Source organism: Halictus rubicundus, chromosome 4, assembly GCF_050948215.1.
Source record: "Halictus rubicundus isolate RS-2024b chromosome 4, iyHalRubi1_principal, whole genome shotgun sequence".
Classification (NCBI taxonomy): Eukaryota; Metazoa; Arthropoda; class Insecta; order Hymenoptera; family Halictidae; genus Halictus; species Halictus rubicundus.
The window spans coordinates 11,021,706-11,039,904 of NC_135152.1; the positions used below are offsets into that span (position 1 = coordinate 11,021,706).

At 36.7% G+C, this 18,199-nt stretch overlaps 3 protein-coding genes across 10 annotated transcripts in view; 1 reads left to right on the forward strand and 2 right to left on the reverse strand.

The window, feature by feature from the left end:
• Positions 1 to 145: 145 nt before the first annotated feature.
• Positions 146 to 6,709, reverse strand: Ocrl (Oculocerebrorenal syndrome of Lowe). 3 transcript variants are annotated; one of them, XM_076786647.1, is made up of 19 exons: positions 6,580 to 6,709; positions 5,711 to 5,844; positions 5,453 to 5,633; positions 5,245 to 5,379; positions 5,055 to 5,167; positions 4,830 to 4,972; positions 4,374 to 4,547; positions 4,146 to 4,308; positions 3,882 to 4,060; positions 3,585 to 3,806; positions 2,843 to 2,978; positions 2,592 to 2,771; positions 2,430 to 2,526; positions 2,214 to 2,351; positions 2,052 to 2,149; positions 1,797 to 1,974; positions 1,575 to 1,702; positions 1,206 to 1,317; positions 146 to 1,134 (listed from the first exon to the last, which is right to left on the reverse strand). In XM_076786647.1, the coding sequence occupies exons 2-19, from the start codon at positions 5,774 to 5,776 to the stop codon at positions 974 to 976; spliced, it is 2,604 nt and encodes an 867-aa protein (XP_076642762.1). In that variant the 5' UTR covers positions 5,777 to 5,844; positions 6,580 to 6,709; the 3' UTR covers positions 146 to 973. The 3 variants fall into 3 exon arrangements, with proteins under 3 accessions (XP_076642762.1, XP_076642761.1, XP_076642759.1); XM_076786646.1 differs by lacking the exon at positions 6,580 to 6,709 and adding an exon at positions 6,074 to 6,486; XM_076786644.1 differs by lacking the exon at positions 6,580 to 6,709 and adding an exon at positions 6,030 to 6,486 and having other exon boundaries at positions 5,711 to 5,953.
• Positions 6,710 to 6,951: 242 nt separating this feature from the next.
• Positions 6,952 to 14,734, forward strand: LOC143353373 (ubiquitin carboxyl-terminal hydrolase 4). Of its 5 annotated transcripts, XM_076786636.1 has the most exons (15): positions 6,989 to 7,088; positions 7,206 to 7,434; positions 7,564 to 7,695; positions 7,925 to 8,159; positions 8,230 to 8,435; positions 8,708 to 8,988; positions 9,061 to 9,331; positions 9,401 to 10,125; positions 10,654 to 10,926; positions 11,660 to 11,923; positions 12,959 to 13,267; positions 13,368 to 13,585; positions 13,796 to 13,912; positions 14,008 to 14,126; positions 14,559 to 14,734. In XM_076786636.1, the coding sequence occupies exons 4-15, from the start codon at positions 7,951 to 7,953 to the stop codon at positions 14,729 to 14,731; spliced, it is 3,165 nt and encodes a 1,054-aa protein (XP_076642751.1). In that variant the 5' UTR covers positions 6,989 to 7,088; positions 7,206 to 7,434; positions 7,564 to 7,695; positions 7,925 to 7,950; the 3' UTR covers positions 14,732 to 14,734. The 5 variants fall into 5 exon arrangements, with proteins under 5 accessions (XP_076642753.1, XP_076642750.1, XP_076642751.1 ...); XM_076786638.1 differs by lacking the exons at positions 7,206 to 7,434; positions 7,564 to 7,695 and having other exon boundaries at positions 6,952 to 7,088; positions 8,230 to 8,333; positions 8,403 to 8,435; XM_076786637.1 differs by lacking the exon at positions 7,206 to 7,434 and having other exon boundaries at positions 7,003 to 7,088.
• Positions 14,735 to 14,748: 14 nt separating this feature from the next.
• Positions 14,749 to 18,199, reverse strand: part of Fstl5 (follistatin-like 5) — a 140,245-nt gene continuing 136,794 nt past the window's right edge. Inside the window, exons 17-18 of one of the 2 annotated variants that reach the window (XR_013082120.1) lie at positions 17,336 to 17,620; positions 14,749 to 16,891 (exon numbers count right to left, since the gene is read on the reverse strand). Coding sequence is in view for 1 of the 2 variants with exons in the window: in XM_076786641.1 (XP_076642756.1) it covers positions 17,391 to 17,620 (230 nt within the window). In the remaining variant the exon portion in view is untranslated. Of the gene's footprint in view, positions 17,621 to 18,199 lie in introns of both variants that reach the window. The other variant, XM_076786641.1, reaches the window with a different exon arrangement.

Genomic DNA, 18,199 nt, shown 5'->3' on the forward strand with positions numbered 1-18,199 from the left:
TTTGAGACAACTTTACCGTTTCGCATTTTTTTTTTAATCGATAGCATTTACAAAATAATTTTTTTCGAATTTAAATGCCGTTGAATATCATTTATTAATTGTTATCATGTTCTCTTTATTTACAAATAAAATATTGTAGGCTGCATTACTTATCACATTTTGTATGTATTTTTTAATAAAACTTTGATACAAAATTTGACATGTATTCATAATACTTAATTTCCTCTTAAATAATCTTATGTATGTATAAAGTAGATTACAATTATAAGTATACGAGGTTTGAACTTAATGTTACATCTACACAGACATCAAAATTATTGTAGCAACTCTAATAACTTAATGTCTATGTCAATAAAAAAAATTAATTAAAAATGTTATAGAATTTCGTTCCTTATCATGAATAAATTTACATATTATGTATTCAGCCCTATTAGGCCACAAAGACTAGATGAAATTGTAACTGCGATTATTTTTCATTTCTTACTTATTAACTAATTATGAGTATTTCACATGTAGCGCAACATAGAGATTTTAGAATAAAATTTAGAATTTGCAAATCAATTGTTTATTACTACCAAATTTTGTTCGCGTCAATGTTAAGTACTACTACAACAATATTAAATATTATGAAACATTTACTATGTTGCAAATTAAACTATTACAGTTTGCTTCCTATAGTTTCAACGCCCCAAAATTGACAACGGAATTACAGAAAGCAATGGATATGATTCTACGATCATTTCATTTATTGGCAGTTCATTTTTGTTTCGTACTTTTTAGTGGTTTATCACCTTACCATTGGAGAAGCTGAACCAAAGTTTGCTTACTGTCAGCTTACTCCGTGATACGAAAGGGTCCAGCGATGAAAATATAAGAACATCAACAAAGTATTGATCATAGAGACGGAATATTGTATTCCTAACTAGAGGAGAAACATTTACCGAATACTTTCTATTTGAAATTTCGAGTATGACTATCGATCATGAATAAAATCGCTTTGATCATTTACTAAAAAGTGATAAACAAAAGCTGCCTTTTTTCTGTCAATTATTGCTTGTACAGTGCGACTTCTTTGATTTCGGTCATCTCTACTTCTCGGTGGATCTCTTAAAAATATTGATCCGAACAGTGTCGCTACAAAATAAATAATAAATACAAATTTCTTCATCGTTGTAAGTAATGGAATAATTTCGATATATTCTTACCAAGAGTTTTGGCATCCAGCTTGTTATCTTGCGTATGATTTAATAATTCTTTTAGAAAGTAACATATATAAAGAAAAACTTTTCTCCTGATTTCTGGAAGCTGCATTACAATCTGCAAAACGATTAAAACAATGATTACATGAACTTTCCGTTCTAAAATATTAGAAACGTGCGAGAACCTGATGACCGGGACGGGTCGAGACGAATCGGGTTCTTGAAAATTTCGGGATTTCTGAGAATATTCAAGAATTTTAATATACTTGGGAATCCCTAATATCCTCGGGAATCTCGAAATTTTCGGGAACCTGTCCCAAACCCGTTTCGGGTTCTCGCACACTTCTATAGAATATAATTTATTTATGTATGTACCTGTTTGCATTGTAAGTAATTCACTGCTGCAGATAAACACACGGTATGCAAGTTATACGGAATTAGTGGTTCAGCGGTTGATTCTAATAGTAAAAGTAATGCTTCTGCAACAGAGTGTACACTACCAGCTTTGCAATTGTTAAGGAACCAAAATGATTTCTGAATCGTTAGAAGAGATCGTAACTTTTTAAATATTTAACTTTTATATTCAGAAAAGGATACGCATTGGATCTTGACTACCATTATCTAACCAATCTCTTATAGCTATAATTTCACTGTGTAGCCCAGGCGTTTCAAAAAGTCCTGCCGTTTTTATACCATGCCGATACAATCTGTCAACTAAAAACCATATCTCCTTAGGTATCTCATATGGATCTGGCGGAAGATTCTTATTATTTTCCTGTAACAACAAGATAACTATCATTAAAAACTTTTTTACTGTTTTTTAGTTGCTCAGCTTTCATGTAACTCCCTTACAAGTTCCATTAATCTGCCAATAGGTATTTCTCTAATCGGTACTCGAATGTGAACCAAAGCTTCTATTGACGATCCAAAGCAACTTCTTTCATAGGTCCCTGAGAAAAATTATCAATTACTGACGTCTTCATTTGTTATCAACACATTATAACATTTTACTACCTGTCACGGTAATAAATATATCCTTTCCACCTTCGAGATGTAAAATTAAAATATCGTACAATTTATCTTCTCCAGAATTTAATTTGCAAGCCGACCTTTTGTCGACGTATATTTCAAATCTAGCATCACATTTTTCTCCTGAAATATGTTTAAAATTAAATTATAAAATAGATTACTCATCCCAAGAATGAAAATATAAAATAAAATGAATCACACCTGGTTTTATAAAACCTTTAAATGGCTCGATATCTAACCAGTCTCTGCAGTAATTAGTTTCTCCTAATTTCTTTATAAATTCAAATTGTACTGGTACCTATGAGAAAGTATATTAGTTTCTCTATATAGGATTTATACTGATTTATGAACAAATTATTTCACCTGGCCAGTATTTGCAATAATGAGCTCTTTGCTACTAGGTTCCAGAAATTTCAAAGTGTCAAATATTATATCGGTAGTGTCGACCATTACTTGTGGTAAAAATTCGTTTTCTAATTTATCAAGTTTTTTCATAACTTCTTCATGAATTTTACGATATTTTGCCATATCTATAATCCTAATCTGCAATTAATTACACATGATAGCACTCATAAATGTATAATAATTTTGCGAATTTAAAGTTTTCTAATTACCTGAGAGTCAAATAGAGCGCTGACTGGTTTATGATCGGAAATTCTTAATTCAGGATGACTTCGATATACAATTGATGTAATCGCATCTCCTTTCCATAATACTCGATCGCACCACGCTGGTGATCTGCTTTTTTCACTATGATTCATAATTTTCATATACTAAAAACTATAGGGGTATACATATATGTGTACAGTAGCTCATTGCACGAGAACGAGACCGGAATTTCGGGCAAGATCCGAGGTTTTTGCAATGAACAATGTATCCAATCAATCGCATAAGATTTCCAATCTATAACTCTCCCACTGTTGAACCGAAGTCGCGATCAATGTGTAGAGTTGGGAAATTATGTTTTGGCACAACTCCTACAAGGTAGAGAGTTACAAGGGAAATGAGAGTCGTAGCTGTAACTCATTCTGTCGGTCTAGGTTTGTGAAGGATATTACACATAACGAAGAAAGCGAACGAAACAAAACGCGGTAGAATGAGATACAGTTACAACCCTCCTTTCCCTCGTGACTCTCTAGCTTGTAGGAGCTATACCAAAACATCATTTTCCAATAGTACATATAAAAACATAATGATATTGCGACTCGCAACATCACCATGAAATTACCATTTCCACTAGTGCAATCCTCACCTTGTACGAACAAAATGCAATGAACGATATTCGTATAAAGAACGAGTATTTGATGAAGAGTGCAATGAGCGAGAATTTACTGTACATAAAATAATTAACTTTACCTAGAGTCCCAATTATCTGTGCCTAGATCGTATTTATACGTTGGCTTAAATGTAATTTCTGCTTCATGGAATCCTTGTAACACACGGCCTAATTGTCTTTGTTGACAAAGCTGATCTAAAGCCAAAACGGGAGCATAGTTTTCGGTCTCTATATGTTGTTTAGCAACTGTAACGTCCATTTCTGTTATTCGATAATTCAAGTCTCCCAACCAGTAAATTTGGCTATTAAGAATATTGTTCTTTTAGTATGGTAATACTGGAATATGTTCTAAATAAATATTTAACTTGAACTCTTACTCATGATCCTTAAAATTTTTTGGGGGAACATATTTTGAAAATGATAATCGTGCACATATATCTGCATAATCTTGATTACGCCTTTGGTATTCTTCACAATGTGCTGCTAAATGGGCATTAACAAAGCAGATAGATGTATTGTGAATAGAACAACTTACTGCTACACCTCCTTTATTACCCTATTCAAAAATAGTAAGTTATTCTATAGTAATAACATGCCCATCAATATGAAAAACTTGATTTTAAATACAATAAAAATATTACCATTTTACCCATAATACCAGTGCCTACAGTATCAACTGATACATCTTTTATAAATGGTATATGACTATTTAAAGCATATATAAGCAACATCATACCAACTAATCTGACAATGGCCACTTGTTCGTATACCCCATCCGGATGAAGAGATTTTGCTACAACTTGTCTACAAAAACAATAATACTCTTAAAATATTTGATTTAATGAAATCTTCAATCATAATTTTGGTACCTCCACTCCTCTTCCCTTGGAGTATCATTAAAAAGAAATGCTTCTTTAGTTAAATCTAATTCTTGGAATCCAATTGCATACACATCTGGTGGTGTTTTGTCGCAACTCAGCCATTCGTGCAGAGTAATACCATTTGGTGCTTGCCCATTTACATTCCATGTGCCAATAAATATACTGCAACAGACGGAATTATAAATGTTTGAATAACATTAGAGAAAGGTAAATATTAGGGAATATTGTTGGGAAGGTATCGGGTCGAAACGAGTCCCATTCTCAAATACATCAGAATTCTAGAGAATTTTTTGGGATCTTTGAGAGTATTCTAGGATCCTAATATATTTGAGAACCCTAATATGCTTAGGAATCCCGAATAAAATTCTAGACCCATCCTGACCCAACATTTTCAGGTTCTCACACACCTTTAGTAAATATACATATGAATATAAGATAACAAACCGGAATGTTTTGCTGTATGTATAGTCGTCTTCTTTGCATGCCATCTGGTATCTTACTGCAGATTCTCTGGCAGCTACTGGTGACTTACCAGAAGCAATACTTTGTCTTGTTACAACTAAAAGTGGATTCTCTATATCCACAAGCTGTAAAAGAGGATTTTCAATTAAAACTTTGTTGCAATTTAACAATAAGCACAGCTATCTTCTTATAAAATAATGCACTAACGGGATCAGTAACGTCTTCTACTTCCTTATTGGTAGCATTGGTATTACGTGTACTTCCCGTTAATTTTTGGATCCATGAAAATTCTGATGCTGGATTATTCGACTTCTGATACACTGAAATCATCAAAATATTAATTAGAATTAAATGTAAACACACACACATTCAGTCATACATTCTAATTTGCTTGTACCTTCTATGGCTCTAAATATTTCCGATACCAAGGAACTGGTTCCTACTCCAGGCCTCATTTCAAATACTAAATGTAACTTTCTTGACGTAACATTAAGATACACATCTAAACCGTCCTGTTGTTTTCCATCTGTGTCTTTAAAAAGCATCATTCAATAATTATAATTGTTATTATAATTATCATTAATGAGGCTAATAAGTTTACATACTTATGTTGCATTTAAAATCTTGGTCGATAGGTAATACTCTTTCTATGGTAAGATCGCTATATACTTGAGGAGGTGTTTTAGAAGTGATTAAAATCACCAAGGCATGAGTTGTTCCTTTATTAAGGAGGGCTACAATCCTGGTAGGTTTAACCCAGCCCTGAATCAACGAAGCTTCTGTTGTCTAATTCCAGCGATTAAGGTTTTACACAGAAATATCTGATTATTTTACACATTATAGAAACAAAAATAAAAGGATACAATTATTACAGTCTCTCCTGAAACGAATTTTGACTGCACTATCAATGCTTGTTCTTGTGATGACATATTTGTTAATATAATATTCTCTATTTTTCTCAATATTTTGTACAATGTTCTTATATGGCATGTGAGATCTGTTTATGTAAATTATAAACTGTTATTAAGTCATATAATCCTCTATGTATTTTTTATACGCTACTGTAATTTTAATGTTTGCCAACAACACTTGTTTATTGACTGAAACTAACGACAAAATAACACTTAATAACAATTTAACTGAGTTGTTTACATAAGCAACAACACAGTAACATCAACTGACATCAGAAGCAACCAAACTTTAATAAAATTGAACATAATTATTACTAATTGAGTTGATAGGCTTCCGTCATAAATCACGTTTTTCACGTGCACAGGACGCGTCACCTTACTGCATTTGTACTTTAAAAATTAACTGTCGATGCACTTTTGTCATAAAGACTACTTGCTGTCACTAACAATAAGAAATGTCGTAATACAACTACTTCGCAACATTTCTATCAAACCATTTAATTTATCACTGAACAAACACAAATGACATATTACTTAAACTGACATTAGACATGATTAAATTTGTTTTAAGGGTGTGCGTTGAAGTCAATAGTATAGATAATGTTCGATAGTGTATTCGAAATGTGTAACTGTAGAGACATGACATACATAGCAGAAGCTTAACGTACACGTATTTGAAGACCTTTGTCACACAAACACAAAAGCATAACGAACGAATTTCACATAAAAATGTAGTTCTTATCATTTGTTATTATGTAAATAAATGCACAATTGGCTGTTTCAATAGTTTATGTCGTAAAACGCGAAGTTTATATACTTACAACATAGAATCGTAATACCAAATTAATCTCTTTCCTTATTTTTATTGAACTTCGTAAATACGCAAGATTAATGACTGCACCAAAATTTGTGAAATGTTTGTTTCATAAATTGTTATATATTAATTCGAGAAAGCATCGCCTTAAAACAAATCATAATTAAACTTGATTTTATTGATGTTTCGGTGTTTATGATTTTACTGAACTATTCCCGCACAATTTTTCGAACGAAATTTAAAAGTTTTAAGTAGTGCAGAACGTAATCGGAAAATAAAGAAATTTATCGATCTTTCAAATGAAAATACTACCTTAATTTTTTATCATTTTGGGCGGGCAAATAAATTTCCCCTAGAAAGCAGGAAGTGATGGGCCCACATTACAGATTGAAAAATACGCCGACTTCCTGAGGCGCCGCGAGCGAATCTTCCTTTTCTAGCGCATCCATTGACCATGCCGTTTACTGCAATGGCGGTATAGATATTTCACAAAGAAGAAAGTGGATTTTCTGTAAAGTAAGTGGATATTATTTTTTCGTTTTCTTTCTTACGTCTTTTATTTTCGTTAGTCGCGTGTCGTTACGCTTCCGTGTGAACACTTGTACCAAACTTTTACTGTTGAAACGTTTCCAGGATGATCACAATTTGAATGGGCAAGGTCTACATACATAGTTGTACTTTTATAGACTACAGAATTCAGTTTCGTCCATATTGATCATTGCACTAGCCCACAAAACTTAATCTCGCCTACAAAAAGTAAAAAAAAACGCGGGTTACCTATAGCAATTATTCCCCGAAGAGTTTACCGCCTTATGAGAATAGGACGCCAAAGAATTCGCGGTAATAGTTCGCGACATCTTAGGTTAGGATGAGTTTAACTATTGTTTGATAATTTCGTTTAATTTGATTTTAATTCATGGGATTGTTAACGTGTACTGTTTTAGATATACTACTTTACTTGTTTATTATTTATCCGTATTGTTGGTTGTAGTATTACTAGAAGATAAATTAAAAGATTTTGCATATTATACCTTTAAAAGGATGATGGAGAACAAAATTATTTATAATATCGCACTATCTGTTTCTGTTTCTATGAAACATTTCCTTTAAAGTTTAATATTGTGTAAGTTATGTTTATTATATTATATGTTATTATTATTATGTTTGCAATATAACTTAGTGTTTACATAATATTGTTTGTCTGATACAATTGTTTTCATTCACATTTTTGCAACTGAATGGAAATAATTTTGATTAGTATAATTTTCACAAAAAGATGTATTCATTTGAAGTACAAACGGTACATATAATTTCATTACCGATTCTCTTTTCTATTATGATTATATTTTTAGGTAATACTTGGTATTTTGTTATCTGAATGGACAATAAGGTGAATGTCTCAGAAGTAGAAAATATTTCAATGATTGGATCATCTGGAATTTTTCACCTGCCTGGAGTCCCAGAGATATCAGACGTATTAGAATCGACTGGTCTCAGTCCACTAACGTCTTCCTTAGATCATACTCTTACCCTTCAAGAGGATAAATTACTTTCTACTGAAGTTAATATGGGCATAGAAGACACATGGTATAAAATCACATTTATGGAATCTTCAATGATTATAATGATTGATCCTCAATGATTTCTCTTCCTATAGGACTGAAGCAAATAGTTCAACCTCAGATTATGCCATTCCGCTTCCACCACCACCTGGTTTAGGCGATTTCACAGATATCGGCACAGATGAACTAATTGACAATAGTGGGACTGGTATAGAGCATGGTCCATTTTTACCGCCTGGTACACCTGCTTTAAACAACTTGTTCTCAGAAGGTGGAGATTCTCAAGATGATTCTCCAATGGGCATGTGTCTTTATATACTTTTATTAGAAGTGTGTGAGAACCAGAGAATATTCGAAAAACCTAAATATGCTTGGGAACCTCGAATATTCGTAGGAATCCTAAAAATTCTTGGGAATCCCAATATATTCTAGAATCCCAAATAATATTCCCGACCCGTCTGGATCCGATATTTTTGGGTTCTCGCACACCCGTAATTTCTATATAAACTTAATGTTTATAGTTTTAATTGGATATTCCCTTGAATATTGTATTATTTCTATTTGTATTTTCAGAGGATGTAGTGTTACGCGCGGGTGTATGTGGTCTTCGTAATCTTGGTAATACTTGTTTTATGGCTGCTGGTTTGCAATGTTTAACCGCAACACCACCTGTTCTGCAACATTTTTTGGATTTGCAGCAGAGGGGGGAGAAACTTCCTCCTCCTGGATCATTGATGGCACATTTCAGTGTACTGCTTAGTAAAATGTGGTCTGGTAGATACAGTGTTCTCAGGCCTATTGAATTTAAACAAACTTTGGGAGCGTATCATTCGCAATTTAAAGATTACCGTCAGGTATATATTTTGCATGGTTGTCTGTAAAATATTTTCCTTACGGCACGATTGTCAAAACATATCATTTCACAGCATGATTGTCAAGAGTTTCTTGCCCTTCTGTTGGATTCTCTACACGAACAAATGAACACAGCAAAGGGCACAAAGAATTGTCAAACTCCTTCGTCTACAACTACTGCTACCTCGATTAACTCGGTTGAGAACTCGAACGGGAAAGCTATGTCCCCAGTTACTGTCACTAGTAATACCGATTGTCATTCAGACTGGTTAGAGATGTGCGCCTGTTTACCATCGCCAGAATGTCCTAATAGCCCTAATGTAACAATGGCTGGTTCACCAAGGGGTAAAGAAAATTTATAAAGATACAGAGAAGATTATAGAAGATTTGTATAATATTAATATTATTCTTTAGACTTAGATTCACCGATAGGCGAGTTAGATAGTACTGCAAATTCACCACGAGGATCACCTTTGAACGACGTCGACGACGAAGAGACGCTCGATTCTTTCGAAACCGTCGAAACAAAATCGAACACGTTCATTCACAATAAAGTGGACGAGAAGGAGAACGAGATTGCTCCTTCGTTCAGACTGGATACGTTAATAGAATTTTCGAAGAACGTTCCCAAATATCACGGTCTTTATGATATTCATAAAGAGGCGAAAACTAGCAATGCGAATTTTTTAGTGACGCTGCAAGAATGCAATAATGAGATTCATTACGATTCACAGAAATACCCAAAAGAGAACGTTCGTAGGATGCCTTTAGATAATTCGAATCTAATGGAGAATCATGATTTCGACAATAAAAGCGTCAGCGTTAAACGAATAAAAGAAGTTAATATTGAAAAAGTCAATTGTGGTGTGGATTACGCGTCGAGCGGTTCCGATATAGAGTACGACAATGGTTTAGAGAAATGTAACGTGAAACGCATGCGGTTAGATGATCAAGAGAAGAACCACAAACGCGATGGCCTTGGAAGTATTAGCTCGCAATGTACACGGGTCTCTCAAAGTTACGGTAATGGAGCTATCGCCGCACAAGATGAGATTGAGGCGGATAAACATTGGGCAAATCACTTAAGGTCTAATAGGAGTATAATTGTTGACACTTTCCAGGGACAGTTTAAGAGCAAGGTAATGTCTGGACAGTCTAATATTATGTTTCCCATGGAGACTATACGTTGGGGTAATGTCTTACATAATCGGCTTTTACCGTAAAAAACGCCTCCTATAGTAAAATTCAGTAGTCATACCTCCTTGCTTTGCGAAGCGTGAGAGGCAGGTCTCATTCTACCGATACATTTTACATATACAGGCTGTCCCAAGAATGTTGTAATTCCTTTAAAAAGGTGATTTCTGAGCTCATTTGAAGTAACTTTTTCCTTTGCGAAAATGTTCTCCGCGGCATTGTTCAGGAGTTATTAACGAAAAGCAAGATGTAGCCGCGCTCTAATTGGTCCGTGTTTTTCGTTAATAACTCCTTAACAAAGCCGCGGAGATCGTTTTCGTAAAGGAAAAAGTATCTTGAAATGACCTCGGGCATCACCCCTTTCAAGTACAACATTTTTGGAACACCCCCTATATTTTTTACCTCGGACATAGAACACAAGCTCGAACTGCTATCATTCTGTCAGGTTTTGATACCTTGTTTTTTCTTTATAGGTTGTATGTGCAGTATGTAAACACGTTTCAGTTACGTACGAGCCATTCATGTATTTGTCAGTACCGTTGCCCCATGCGATGGAAAGGCAATTGAACGTGACATATGTTCCCGCGAATGGGGATCAACCAATTAAGTGTGTAGTCTCATTGAACAAACAATCGCGCATTGGAAAATTGAAGGACGAGCTGCTCAAAACGTTAGGCAAGGGGAATATCGCAGTGGCAAATATTGCGCTCGCAGAAGTCTTGGAAAACCATATATCAAAGATTCTGGTAAGCATAGAACAGGAGTTCGTCCTGCATGTGGTAGCTGTGCCGATCAATTATTTACATGTTTCCAAGATAGACTTCATTAAGAAGCTTATGTTTGTCGAGATTAGTCCGACCTGTTTAACTCAAGAATTTTTATAAATATGTATGTAGGCAATGTATAGTGTTATCACTGTGATCCACCTAAAGGCAGCCTTCAGTTGTGACGGTACAATAAATATATTGTATGCAATCGTCACGAGTGAAAGAGACATTTAGTTGGACCACCTTGTATGTTGAACGTCTATTCGAAAATCAAGTTCAGTTTGATTTGAGATTACATGAGCAAATGGTGCGTAGGTCTTAAGTTCTATAAGAGTAGGTTTATGGAGGGTGAAGAAGACGGCTTACCAGCTAGTGTCGGTAATCGTTGATACTGCCCTCCAAGAGAAATGCTTGTGGAAGAACACTCTCGTATCGCAAAGAAATAGTTACGAGGCTACAGTCCATCATACAGACGATTCTGTCGTTTTTGTTCCACATCTTTATTTTTTTTTTTTTACATTCCCTCGATTCTTTTGTCTTTTGTCGTGCATGCTCTTTGTTTGCGGCCTACGGAAATCGGCCACGATTCCTTTTCTATATTATTTTACCCTTGCACCGTAGGTATCGAGACTTACGTACCTTGCTTGCTGTAGCTTATCGCACTACACGGGAATGTCACTGTTGGATTGTACATCAAGGTTTTAAATTTAAGGATGACAATATTCTCTTGAGACACATCAATGATACGAATCGATCTATATACGCCTTTGAACTCACGGAACCTCCTGACGCGTACACTTCAGTGCCAGATGGTGGTGGTGATCGTGTGGTGGAAGCTGAAAGTGGAGCCTGTCAAAAGTCAGCGATTACGGGAGACGAAGTACCATGCACGATTTGCCTTGAAGAATTGGACGGCGATTTGAAGAGGCATAGCGTGAATAGCTGTAATTTCGTCATTTGCGATGTCTGTATCGAGGTGAGCTATAATTCTATCACACCGCTTATATGTAATGGTGATTATAAAAGTGGTGTAAATCAAAATTCCGAGCAAATTCATTTGTTTGCTTATGTATTACGTCGATTGATTTTACTAATAATTATATAATGAAGTGAAAAATTATATATTATACAGGGCATCCTAAGCAAAGAAGTAACATTTTCCTTTGCGAGAGTGGTCTCCACGGTTTTATTAGGGAGTTATTAACGAAAAACATGGACTAATCACAGCGCGGCTACAGCGGGCGGATTTCGAAGTCGCGGAGATCATTATCGCAAAGGCAGAAATTACTTCAAATGATCTCAGGAATCACTTCAGTGAAATATATTTTTCAAATCAGACGTAAAAGTCTAAATATCTCGAAGAAAGAAGACATGACTTACTTCACTTACATAATCACCAAACACATATGCGCTACCTGCATTATACAGATCTTTTTAATCTGTCGATTTTTTCCATTATCATTGAGAGGTAAATCCGAATAAGCATTTAGTTGCGAAAAACCCAATGATGAAAACGGCAGTTTCAATCTAGCGGTAGGGGTACACAAGCAAGGTACACAATTACCACTATATCACCCCGGGAAGGTCTGAGATTAAATCCTCGAACGTTCTAGCCGGACGGTACCATAAGGGTACGTACGGGAACCAGAAACAGCTTTACGTTACCAATTAGCCTAGGAAGCTTTGTTACAAGTTGAGGTGTTTGGAAACGGAAAGATGGAAACCCGTATGATTCGCTATTTGAGTACAATCCGCAAGCCAGAACACTCGTGTGCTGGAACTCAATTCAGACTAATCTGAGGCTGCTGTCCACTGAGGGTACTAAATACATTGGAGCTTAGATTATTCGTCTAATCGAATAACAACTACATATCTTTCACGTTCTCAACAGAATCGCGCGACAAATAATTATATTGTAAAATATTTAGGAAAAGTGGAAAATAAGGGAAACCTTTGTTCGCTTCGACCTCATGCCTGATAAGTCATTAATGGTACACGTTTGATTTTGCAGAGCTACTTCAAGACTCAACCAGAACCTGCTTTGTGCCCGATGTGTATGACGTACATCACTGCGGCGTCGTTCATCAAAATAGATCAAACGGGCCGGCCGAGGCCCGCAGTTAGAATTTTAAATGTACCATTGGTTTTGCGGCACGACACGACGAACGAAACGACAAATAACCGCAAGAGAACTAAATTGTTCGGGTACCCGCATTTAGTGAGATTACCTTCAAGGGTAAATGCGAAAGATTTGTATGATATTGTTAGGCGAAACGTACCACAAGAAGGGAGTTACACGCTCCATTTTGTTACAGGCCAGGTTAGAATGATCGGTTATCATGAGTATCGATGAATTAATGAATGGTCGTGTAATCGTACATATAACGTAAGATTGAAGAATAAAAAGCATTTCTCTGCAGGGCCATCATTGTTCTCGTTGTATGTATACTGAACACTGCACGGGTTGTAGCGTGCCGGAGACTGACATGGTCGTGTTGCAAAATGGCGACACATTGGCCGTGCGGTACACAGAACACGTTCCTAAGATCGCGCCTCCAATTGAGCATGTCAGCATTAGCAAACAGAGGCCGCATCATCCTTTGTCTTTATACGACTGTCTTCAAGCATTTAGTCAGAGGTATACTTCAGCTGTAGCTATAGTTGTTCGCTCTTCATTGACTACACGTTGAATGTCGCGTCGAGAGGGTCACCAATGGTCGAACGTTATGAGATTACAAAAATAATGATTAGTACGAACAGTAGTTGATGCGGCATTCAGCGTGTAAATTTTGTTGAGACTCTACATTTATGTCGTGCAATATTGATTTATAAATTTGTCCTCTTTCAGCGAAATGTTAGACGAACACAATCCTTGGTTTTGTCCGAAATGTGAGCGAAATCAATGCGCCACGAAAACGCTCACCGTTCATAGATACCCTAAGTTCCTTATAGTTTATTTGAAACGGTACGTACAATTCTCAGTTTCATAAAGATTTGAAAATTCTTTGCGCATCTTTTCAACAACGATACAACGCGTGTTTTTCTTGACGTGCATTGCAGATTTGTGTTTTACGAGTGTGCTAGTATGAAGTTAGACGATAAAGTCACATTCCCTTTGGTTGGCTTAAGTGTGGGTCGACACTTGTACGATTTGTACGCCTGCGTCTGCCATTTTGGAGGTATATATTCTTAAGTATCTTTGCATTCCATCTATCTTTGTCGCCTGCAATGTTTTCTTTACCTCTGGTATTTAGGTATTTTAGAAATGATCTCATCAGTGACACATCATTTGTCCTAACGCTTTATTTACCGGTAGCCTAATAATTAGCTTTTCAATAATTGCGCTGCACCAAAAGGATGCTAACAAATATTCTTTTACACAATAATTTGAAACGAAATTATTAGATTATGTTGTAGGAGATGGCTGGTTGGTTCACTTTAAAAAATTATGAAATAGTTGCCGGTACATAATGCGTTAGAAATTGAAATGTTTAACACTGTGCCTTGCCAAAGCCATGATACCGAGATACCAAAGATAGAGAAAATATATCCGCCGAGAAAGTTAGGTGAGCTGTTTTGAAAAAAATTTTGAAACCGTGAATGATGTTCAGGAGTATCGGCCGGACATTATACAGCGTACGCGAAGAATCCACGCACGGACGTGTGGTATTATTACAACGACGAGATCACGAGCAGACAGAAGCCTCACGACGAAGATTTTAGCAACGCTTATATACTTTTTTACAGTCGACAAGGGACCAATATAAAACCGTGCAATATATAACCAGTGCTGAATCGAAGAACCTGGAGATTCTGGGAAAGTGTTAGTGAAAAGACAGAGAAAGTGGGGAAAGGGAAGGGTTGCGGGGAGTTAATGGAACGGTTTCTCAAGTGTTCCGTCGACACGTTTATCGAACTGCACCGTATTGAATGGAAAACTGCCCAGAAATTTTATTGTCTATTTTTCCTGGCGATCTGTTCATGGCCAGTCTCCTTTTCGTGTACCTTCTTCCTCTCTTGCGTTCACCTGTTTCTCGTCATCTCGGGGCTCCTCCTCTTGCGAGCATCCCACAGACAGTGGTAGCAAAGAAAGAACCGTACTATCTGATAAATCGCGCCCATTCGTTGACTGCCGAATTTATCGTTAGGAGCAGAGGTGTATGCGTCTCTTCCGGTGAACGTTTGTTGTAAACCACGGAATATACTGTTTTTCGTAGTCATTGAAAAATCGCCAATGGCACGGTCGATTGTCAATAACGAGAGTTTGTATGTGGTACTGTTAATATATGTTCATATATTAACATACATACATGAATATATATATATACCTGGGAGGACTGAGGAGTTATTCATAACAGCCGATAAACGTGTAAACGTGTGCGTCGAATTTGTACAGTAGGTGATTAAACATAGACTCCAGGATTTTGAACAGACGTTAATTTATTAGCGAATAAAAGGTGATCGTTACGACTAGAAGACACATAAAAATATGCCCGTTTAACGACAGAGTGTAACCATTCACTGTATCATTGTTTTTTCCTTTTTACCCGACGGATACAAGACTGCTAACATATACATATGTATATATATATACATATATATGTGTGTGTAGTATGTATATACATATACATATATATATTTGTAATCTGCATGTACATTGTGTAGCAAAAACAAACGTTGTATTTGCAGATTATTTATTAAATTAGTTTTGTTGTAATTTTATTACAAGATATTCATTTTACTTGTTTTCACCATCAGAATAATAATAATAATAATCATCATCATAATCGTAATACGCAATGTTCGTATTCACACGCATACACACAGGGACACACGCATGCGTTATCATACATCATCATCATATCCGTTGTCAGTGTGCTGTCCATGACCTGATAACCGTACCATAATAATGTTCGTGATGTTTCATTGTAAAAACCGCGGAGATCGAATTGTTGAATATTTTTTTTTCCTCGGATCGTGTAAGTTCGCGACTATTCGTTTTCTACCTAATGAGATAGCATGTACAATTTGCGAATGAACGATCGGCTATAACGTATTTTTGATCTCGGGAGAGATCAGTTTTACAAAACGGGGATTTCTCGAAGTATAATAACGAATAAAACAATTTGTCGGACACCCGAAATTTTGTTCTGGAGTCATTAGTCTCGAATCGAATTTTCGACTGGGCGTAGAAATGGCGACGAGTGAGAATATCTTTCGATATTGATGATACTAAAGAATGTTATTTAGATAGAACTACCGTTCCTCGGAAGGCACATCTTTCAGTTGCGTTTGTTTTGTTTTATTCTTAGCGAAGGTGTCGGATACAGATCTCTCACCTTTAACTCGTAAAGAAAATAAGTTCAGCCAAAAAATGTGCCCCTCGAACTGTGTCAATATCTCTCAGCATCGTGTCGGTGTTCCAACAAAACGTTGACTCTCGTCGCGATTGTTTTCTGTACCTTTTGTAGTCTGCGTCGGATATGATATATCGGTTACTCTAGAACCACTAACTGGAAAAACTAATCGTACCATTTATAGCCATTGAAAATTCATCCGAAGGAAGTTTAAGTATATAGATACAAAGACGGAGACGATATGCAGAATCGAGAGAAACTAAGGCCACCGGTAGGGTAACGATTAGATACGTTAAATATGCATGTAAAAGACGATCGTTTGGTATGTACATTAAAAAGTCTTACCGATACTGTCCCGCGACAATTGTTCGCGCGTTGTCCTCTCTTTCTCTCTCTATCTCTCTCGTCACGATCAAAATTTCTGTCTCGAACGCTCGATGGTGTCAAAAATACGTTGCAATTATTCGCGAGCGTATCCGTCGCGTGCAGAAACATTTCTTTAATGATTCAACGATAACCACGAGTAATGGTGTTTTGCTGTTAGAATATATTTCTCAAAATTTCTCTCAATCGTTTCTTCCTCTAATCTAAACAAAAGAGTACGGCTCTACGTTTTACTCTATCTTGTCGACCGAACAATGTCGTGATACCGTGAGATACCAAGGGCGGAATGGATATAGTGTGTGGTTGTAAAATCGACTACAAGCGATTTCCTAACAACCATCCGAACGTTGTAAATGTATAGATCTTCGTAGACCAATGTACAAAAGCTCGAATCAAACAGATATTTATTTATTTAGAATCGAAATAAATCTCTCGTTCGTGTTCGTTCAATTTTTCACTCTATCGAACAAAGGTAGAAATCGTACGCGTTATAAATCTATAAAACCTGCGTTTTCGAATATTACCGATACGCTGCCTTTTGCGTTGGAAGGAACAATGGCCGTGCGATGTTAATTGATCGAGTGTCCGTTTTATGATCACACTGTATCGTTTCCGCTGATTGTACCCGTCCGTTATCAACGATTTACCAATGTTCGTTCTGATCCTATCTAGACGTTCTGCGTATCGTTGTCGGTAAACCCTTCAATGCAAGGACACTGTGAACCATACCACTGCACCGGGATGCACCAGGCCGCCGATCTCGCAATTTATTGTTCTCGTTTCCCCGTTCAGGACGAACAGCGCGTCGTTCGATGGGCTAACCATATATTTCCCGAAAATGCCGCTTTGCACGATCGGCCTGTTCGGGTTTCCCCATCTGGTCAAATTCGGCGGGGTTGCTTTCCCGACGCCGGTTATCATCTCCACTTTGCCTGCAAGAGACGACCGATCATTCGAAGAGGGTTCCGAGGGAGGGGGGGGGGGGGGGTCGGAGGTTTCTCGGGATTAAGTAGATGCTTGGTTGTCGAGTGCTGTTGTTCCCTTTGGAGCAGGTAATTCGGGCAATATTGCAGCGAGAATGACACAGTGGACGGTAACGATACAGTAAACCCAGAGATAGTAAAGCCAGCAGAGGCATAAACAGAGGCACTCTCGGGATTTAAGGTCGCCGGTTAACAAAGGGTATCACGGCAGCCGGGAATTCGTGCCTTTCGCGGTGCTGTACGGGGGAATCTTGCTGGCAAATTAGGTCCTCGATTGATTCATGCGGTCCCTGAACATTTTTAACTCTATCCCGGATAACACTGAAGAGCATTCATTCGCTCGGTTGAACCTCCTTAAAGAACAGCCCTTAACAATGGGGATTTTAATTTTCAAAGGGACATGAATAAACGAAAGCTAGCCAAAAGATCATGGTGGTATAAAATAAATAAACATAGGATCGGATCGGAATAAATCTAGTATTATTGGCCGCGAACCTAAAGATCCGAGTCTGTATCGGTACCGTCCGT

What these genes read in the sequence shown, in the direction of transcription:
- Ocrl (XM_076786647.1), bottom strand. Translation starts at nt 5,776, where the DNA reads ATGTCATCACAAGAACAAGCATTGATAGTGCAGTCAAAATTCGTTTCA. An exon ending in TAGAAGACGTTACTGATCCC is followed by an intron (nt 4,973 to 5,054) that starts GTTAGTGCATTA and finishes CCTCTTTTACAG; the next exon opens with CTTGTGGATATAGAGAATCC. An exon ending in TATATTTATTACCGTGACAG is followed by an intron (nt 2,150 to 2,213) that starts GTAGTAAAATGT and finishes AATTTTTCTCAG; the next exon opens with GGACCTATGAAAGAAGTTGC.
- LOC143353373 (XM_076786635.1), top strand. Translation starts at nt 7,951, where the DNA reads ATGGACAATAAGGTGAATGTCTCAGAAGTAGAAAATATTTCAATGATT. An exon ending in TCAAGATGATTCTCCAATGG is followed by an intron (nt 8,436 to 8,707) that starts GCATGTGTCTTT and finishes TTGTATTTTCAG; the next exon opens with AGGATGTAGTGTTACGCGCG. An exon ending in CTTATAGTTTATTTGAAACG is followed by an intron (nt 13,913 to 14,007) that starts GTACGTACAATT and finishes CGTGCATTGCAG; the next exon opens with ATTTGTGTTTTACGAGTGTG.